General features: G+C 35.2%; 2 protein-coding genes across 2 annotated transcripts in view; both read right to left on the bottom strand.

Annotated features, from left to right (window-relative positions):
• The window catches only part of LOC125313495 (cytochrome b6), a 2,240-nt gene extending 2,139 nt beyond the window's left edge, over positions 1-101 (bottom strand). The window contains exon 1 of the mRNA XM_048273220.1: positions 1-101. This exon is cut by the window's left edge and continues 519 nt beyond it. The gene's annotated coding sequence lies outside the window, so the exon portion shown is untranslated.
• Positions 102-310: 209 nt separating this feature from the next.
• Positions 311-2,156, bottom strand: LOC125313494 (photosystem II CP47 reaction center protein). The gene has a single exon (XM_048273219.1). The coding sequence runs from the start codon at positions 1,897-1,899 to the stop codon at positions 373-375; it is 1,527 nt and encodes a 508-aa protein (XP_048129176.1). The 5' UTR covers positions 1,900-2,156; the 3' UTR covers positions 311-372.
• Between the last annotated feature and the right edge of the window lie 5,344 nt (positions 2,157-7,500).

Here is a 7,500-nt window from a genome sequence, read left to right as displayed (position 1 = left end):
TTACTTGTAAGTTTTACTGGGTACGCCTTATATACTGCTTTTGGGCAACCCTCTCAACAATTAAGAGATCCATTCGAAGAACACGGGGACTAGTTGAAGTAATGAGCCTCCCAATGTTGGGAGGCTCATTACTTCAATTCAATTGATATAATGAAAAATCATTTCACCTTTTTAGTTGGAACTTTAGGTGGTTCTCGAAAAAAGATAGCGAAAAAAATTATCCCTAGAGTCGAGACTAAGAGGAATGTATAAACCAATGCTTCCATAAATTCGATCGTGCTTTACAATTATAGCTTCCATACCTGTTCTGTTTATTTGGGATTATCTCCCAGACAAAAAAATAAAGAAAAAAGATAAGAGAAAAATCAAGTATCAGACTACTTGTCTTCTTGTAGTCGGATCTCCAAGTTTTTGGAATGTTCCAAATTCCACTTGAGCATCCAAATCCGGGTCAATACCAGCAAAAACATCTCTGAACAAGGTTCGAGCACCATGCCAAATGTGTCCGAAGAAGAAGAGCAGAGCAAATGAAGCATGTCCAAAAGTAAACCAACCCCTTGGACTGCTACGAAAAACACCATCGGATTTCAAAGTAGCACGATCTAATTCAAAAATTTCACCTAATTGAGCACGTCTAGCATATTTTTTCACAGTAGCAGGATCACTATAACTGACTCCATTGAGTTCCCCACCATAGAACTCAACAGTTACACCTACTTGTTCAACACTATACTTTGATTCCGCCCTTCGAAAAGGAACGTCGGCTCGAACAATTCCGTCTCCGTCTACCAAAACAACCGGAAATGTTTCAAAAAAAGTCGGCATACGACGTACAAAAAGTTCACGCCCTTCTTTATCTCGAAAGATAGGATGTCCTAACCACCCAACAGCTATTCCATCCCCGTTGTCCATTGAGCCCGCTCTGAATAATCCCCCCTTTGCCGGATTATTACCGATATAATCATAAAAAGCTAATTTTTCAGGAATTTTAGACCAAGCTTCGGATAAACTTTGATTTTTGGCTAGCCCAGCACCAACTCTTCGATATATTTCTTGCTGGAAGTATCCCTGATCCCATTGATAACGAGTGGGACCAAATAATTCGATAGGGGTAGTTGCTGAACCATACCACATAGTTCCAGCAACAACAAAAGCTGCAAAAAAAACAGCAGCGATACTACTAGAAAGGACGGTTTCAATATTGCCCATGCGTAATCCTTTATATAGACGTTGGGGCGGACGGACACTAAGATGAAAGAGTCCCGCTAATATGCCTAAAGTGCCTGCTGCAATATGATGAGAGGCTATTCCTCCCGGAACAAAAGGATCAAAACCTTCTACACCCCACGCTGGATTTACAGGTTGTACCTTTCCAGTTAGTCCATAAGGATCGGACACCCATATTCCAGGACCATACAATCCTGTTACATGAAATGCGCCAAACCCAAAGCAAGCCACCCCTGAAAGAAATAAATGAATTCCAAAAATTTTTGGCAAATCCAAAGAAGGTTTTCCTGTACGCTCATCACAAAATATTTCTAAATCCCAATACACCCAATGCCAGATAGCTGCCAAGAAGCACAAGCCAGAAAACACAATATGTGCACCGGCCACGCCTTCGTAACTCCAAATACCCGGATTCGTTATAGTCCCTCCTGTAATACTCCAGCCGCCCCATGAATTGGTTATTCCTAAACGAGTCATGAAGGGTATAACGAACATACCTTGTCTCCACATTGGATCAAGAACGGGATCAGAGGGATCAAAAACTGCTAATTCATATAGAGCCATCGAACCGGCCCAACCAGCAACCAAAGCTGTATGCATTATATGGACAGAAAGCAAACGGCCGGGATCATTTAATACGACGGTATGAACACGATACCAAGGCAAACCCATGTAAATACCCCTTTATCAACGAAAAATAGACACTATGTAACTTTATTGCATTGGAAAAAAATATTCTAGGGACCTCCCCTTTTCGGGGGATTATCTCGGAGAAAAGATGAATATTTTTTCTATTATTTTTTTTAATAAAAATGGAACAATTCGGTTCGTAGGAACAAAGAGAAGCAGATTTATTCTATATCCGATAAGTACCAATACGCAATGGGGGGTTGATACCATTTTCTATGAACGAATGCATACATATTTGTTAATCATTCAAAAGACCTATTCGTAAGAATTTTTTCCCAATCTATGGATAAAATAGGATAAAAGACAATATTATTAAGAAAATAAACGCATTGTTACGCTTCCACATCAAAGTGAAATATAGTACTTAATTCTTTTTTCTTTCATTTTATGCCTATTGGTGTTCCAAAAGTACCCTTTCGAAGTCCTGGAGAGGAAGATGCCTCTTGGGTTGACGTATAGTGCGACTTGTCAGATATATTGGGTCATATGGGATTTCCCCGTTCTCTCCCCCGATCGAGATATCCTCTGTTTCGCCCAAAAAAGATTTTGAATTATCAAAAAATTGGAGCGTGAAGTGAAATTATATCCTTTTTTGTTTTGGAGGGTATTCAAATTTATATTATCAATTAGAAAAGTCTCTAGAATAATTTATGGTTGGACCAATAAAATGAAGTATTCAGACTCCGTTTAGAAAAAACCCAATTGGTAATATATTTATGATTACTACTAATCATATTATAGATTAGAAAATCTTTTTTTTTTTTTATATGATAAGAGAGTAATCTTAAACTTTTAATCAAGCGAGTAATATGATAAATACGTCGAATATTTGGCATTGGCAGAAGACATGAATTGAATTGAAAAAGAAGTAAGTCATAGGAAAAAGACGTAGTATTAGTGTCATTTGTCCTATATGTGCAAATAAAAATCGGGCAGACTTTTTTACTCGGAGTAGAGCATAAACCTAAAAGAATTGAAAAAAGGCCCATTCAGGAACAAGAAAATGACATCGTGATTTGGATTAGATCTCGATGAAACAATACATCAATGAGAAGTTTATTTGATAAGTTTAATGGATTTTTTGTGGAGGGAAAGAGGACAAAACCAAAACTCATCTTTCTTGAAAAGTGGAAGAAAAAAAAAGCCGCTTCATTAAGAAATTCAAAAATTAGATTAGAAAAGGGCCCTGCTATGAAAAAAAAAAGGAAGAGGGCTGGAATCTACACATTGATTCTTTTTTTTTCGCAATTTTTGTTGAACCGTATGCATCAAAAGGTGCATGTACGGCTCTTAAGGGATACAAATTTTATCCTAATCAACCGACTTTATCGAGAAAGATTACTTTTTTTAGGCCAAGAGGTTGATAGCGAGATTTCGAATCAACTTATTGGTCTTATGGTATATCTCAGTATAGAGAATGATAACAAGGATCTTTATTTGTTTATAAACTCTCCTGGCGGATGGGTAATCCCCGGAGTAGCTATTTATGATACTATGCAATTTGTGCAACCCGATGTGCATACAATATGCATGGGATTAGCCGCTTCAATGGGATCTTTTATCCTGGTCGGCGGAGAGATTACCAAACGTCTAGCATTCCCTCACGCTTGGCGCCAATGAGTTTTTTAAGAACAAAAAAAAAAAGACTATGCCTTCGCCATATGAAATAGGAATATTAAGTAATAATAGCATGGCACTTCGAATTCGATATGATAAATTTTTTTTTCAAAACATTAGATTATATTTCGAAAGAGTAGTATGAAATTAGTATAAAATAAAGGGTATTCTCGATTTTATCTTATTTATCGGTGACCATTACCATTTCAGCGTCACAAACTTTTTTGTTTTCACAACAGAAAACTTTTAACAATATTTATGTTTTTGTTATGAAAGAGTACAAAAAAAAAAAAAAAACTTTGGGATTGCTGAATCACAGACGAGATAAATATATAAAAAGCAACGGAGCCATCATAGTATTTTTTAACTGCTCCGAAAGGAAGGATGGTAATTGGATCATTTGCCGATCTGAATCGGATAAACCCTAGATCTAATCTATCTATTTTTCTCTTTCTTCGATCGAAATGGAAGGTAAAGTGAATTCCATTGTATAGCCGTATGCAATACGCAAAGGATGCCTGTACGGTTGCTCAATTCTATCTTTCTTTTTTATTATTCTTTATCTCTTCTTCTCACCTCATCATGCGAGATAGAGGAACCATTTGTTATATTATCAGGGTAATGATACATCAACCTGCGAGTTCTTTTTATGAGGCACAAACGGGAGAATTTATCCTGGAAGCAGAAGAACTACTGAAACTGCGCGAAACCATCACAAGAGTTTATGTACAAAGAACGGGCAAACCCTTATGGGTTGTATCCGAAGATATGGAAAGAGATGTTTTTATGTCAGCAACAGAAGCCCAAGCTCATGGAATTGTTGATCTTGTAGCGATTGAATAAAAAAAAATAGCAGTAAGTTTACGCAAATCGCCGATTTGAGATTTTCTCTTCTTACTTATTACCGGGTTTTATAATATTCTATTCATCTATTAAATAGAGAAGTAATTCATAATCATCCGGTTAGGATCGATCTAAACCAGCCCACTTATTATGTATACGATTCAACATGCCAACTATTAAACAACTTATTAGAAACACAAGACAGCCAATCAGAAATGTCACGAAATCCCCCGCTCTTGGGGGATGTCCTCAGCGTCGAGGAACATGTACTAGGGTGTATGTGCGACTCGTTCAGATCACCATTGGTAGAAAAAAAGGGAAAGAAATTTTCCAGTATCAATGATCAGTACTAGTGAATAGTATAAAATGGAAGGAAGAAGGCCGTTCACTATCTATATATCGAAAACGAAAAAAAAAAAGATCTATTCAATTCTTCTATTGTATATGAAATTTATGGTTTCCAATGAGAAAAATTCCTCATTGGTAACAAATGGTTACCCCATTAAGCGGGGAAATCCTATTTTCAAAGCCGAAATCTTATGTCTATACTTTTTCAAAAACGGACTAAGAGGGTCAGCTACCCAGCCAATCTTCATAATTAAATACCGTTACTGTATAGGTAGATCTCGTTGTGAAAGACCTATTACTAGATAATTCATGGGTAGAGCCAAAGAATGTGAACTGTACAAGTTGCTAATAGGATTGATAAAATGAATTAAGGGACTCCGGTGTATAGAGAGGACCTCACCGTTTAAGACATAACCATAGAAACGATGGAATCCACTATTTCGTTATTCATTTCTATTTATTACTTTTTTCTGTTTTTTTATACCTAGTATCAATACTCGTTTCGAGGTGAAATGCCTATAAAAAAAGACAAATCGTGGTCGGGAAGGTTATAGTAGCAAAAGCCATTGGAATTTGTATTTTATACATTGGAAAAATCCGTTTTGTTATTAATAAACTAGGAAAAGAATAACTGAAAGAAAGGAAATCAATTAGTTATTCATGAAAGTTTCATTTATTCAATGACTAGAATTAGACGAGGATATATAGCTCGGAGACGTAGAACAAAAATTCGTTTATTTGCATCAAGCTTTCGGGGGGCTCGTTCAAGACTTACTCGAACAATTATTCAACAGAAAATAAGATCTTTGGTTTCGTCTCATCGAGATAGAGATAGGAAAAAGAGAGATTTTCGTCGTTTGTGGATCACTCGGATAAATGCAGTAATTCGAGAGAATAGAGTATACTATAGTTATAGTATATTAATACACAATCTGTACAAGAGACAGTTGCTTCTTAATCGTAAAATACTTGCACAAATGGCTATATTAAATAGGAATTGTCTTTATATGATTTCTAATGAGATCATAAAATAAAAAAGGAAATTGTAAGGAATTCGTCAGAATATTTTAAATGGAGTTCGCTGGAGAATGAACTCCGGGAAGGTAGAGTAGAAATTAGTATGATAAAGAGAGTATGATAAAGTCGCCCAAAATTAAATGAGCGAATATGTTCAATATCCAATAAAAAAAGATTTCTTCTTATTCCCCAATTTTTTTTTCTTTCGATTTTTCGAACAAAATATCAATCCGTGTTTAAGTTCGGATTTGAATTGGAATTTGGGTTCAATTGAGGAGTAAAGTAAGTCTACTTTTTCTTTATTTATTTATGGTTCTAAGACCAGTAGCTCCAGCGGTCGACTCGCTTCTTTCAAATTGTTTCTCATTATTAAGAAAAGGTAACAAAGATAAAATACGAGCTTGTTTTATAGCAATAGTAATTAATCGTTGTTGTTTTAAGGTTAATCTATTTACCCGTCTAGATAATATTTTTCCTTGTTCACTAATAAATCGACTAATTAAACTCATGTTTCTATAATCAATTCGATCCCCCGATTGGATCGGGGGCAAACGCCTACGAAAAGATCGCTTGGATTTAAGAAAGAGTCGCTTGGATTTTTCCATGGTTTGTTTATTCCTTATCCCCAAAATCCTATTTCAATCTGATCCAAAAAGATTTCGAAATCAAAATATAGGATTTGATTTGGCTTTTTTTTTAGTTAGTTAAATTATGTTAACTAGAATATATAGAATAATATGGTATATTATAGAATATGTCCTTTCGTGTTCCTTGTAAGAGTGACACACAGGCACTTGATTCGAGTTATTTCTTTATCTCCCCGTGAATCGTATGTTTGTAACAATATCGACAGAATTTTCTCAATTCCAATCGACTAGGCGTATTGTGTCGATTCTTTTGAGTAATATATCTGGAAAGACCCCTTGATTCCTTATTAAGACCGTTTCGAACACAGTTGGTACATTCTAAAATAACCGTTACTCGGACATCTTTACCCTTGGCCATGAACCTCCTTTACGTTTTTGATTCAACCAACTCTTCTACTTTCCGCGAAAAAAGAAATAAAAAAAATAAGAAGTAAAACAACAAAGTAATATTTAGGTATATTTTGAATCGAATTCGATTCAATGTACAGTATTTCATTAAAAGATCTTGTATGATCTTCTTGCCCTAGACACATTTCTGTTCTCACAATATTTTTTCTAAATGGAATTGAAGACTAAACCGGAATTTCGCCGAGGTTGAATCTACTTTTTTATTTCTCTTTTCTCCTTTCTTTATTATACTTCTACTTATTATATTGTATCGAATTCTATTTTATCTAAAAAAAAAAAGGAAAGAGGGGGAGGGATTAGTCACAAATCTTTTGATTCTATCTCTAATCTTCTTCACCCCTTCACATGTCAATAACTAGAATGAAAAAAAGGGAATGTCAACGCATCCGGAAATAAACGATTGATCTCTATCAAAAGACCTGCTAAAGCCCCAAACCATAGAGTACTTAGTACCGGTGCCACGGAAAGATATGTTTTTAGATCTCGCATTTTAAATCCTCCTTACTTTATTCTTTTTCTTTTTTTATTTATTGTATAATTTATTGTAATGCCTAATGGTAATACATATATGATTCGATATAATATATATGTAAGTAGTTAAGGACCGCTTGTATTTGTACACGGAATTCCTAATTCCAATTGAAATGTATAATGATTCGATAGATAAGATTTTCCTTTTCTTAAAACCGAAAAAGACGTCCCT

This window comes from Rhodamnia argentea, unplaced genomic scaffold (assembly GCF_020921035.1).
Source record: "Rhodamnia argentea isolate NSW1041297 unplaced genomic scaffold, ASM2092103v1 Rarg_v2.51, whole genome shotgun sequence".
Lineage (NCBI taxonomy): Eukaryota > Viridiplantae > Streptophyta > Magnoliopsida > Myrtales > Myrtaceae > Rhodamnia > Rhodamnia argentea.
Note: the sequence above shows the minus strand (reverse complement) of the source record. Positions and strands in the feature narration are given on the sequence as shown.

Excerpts from the sequence above, each read along its gene's own strand:
- LOC125313494 (XM_048273219.1), bottom strand. The coding sequence starts at position 1,899 with ATGGGTTTGCCTTGGTATCGTGTTCATACCGTCGTATTAAATGATCCC.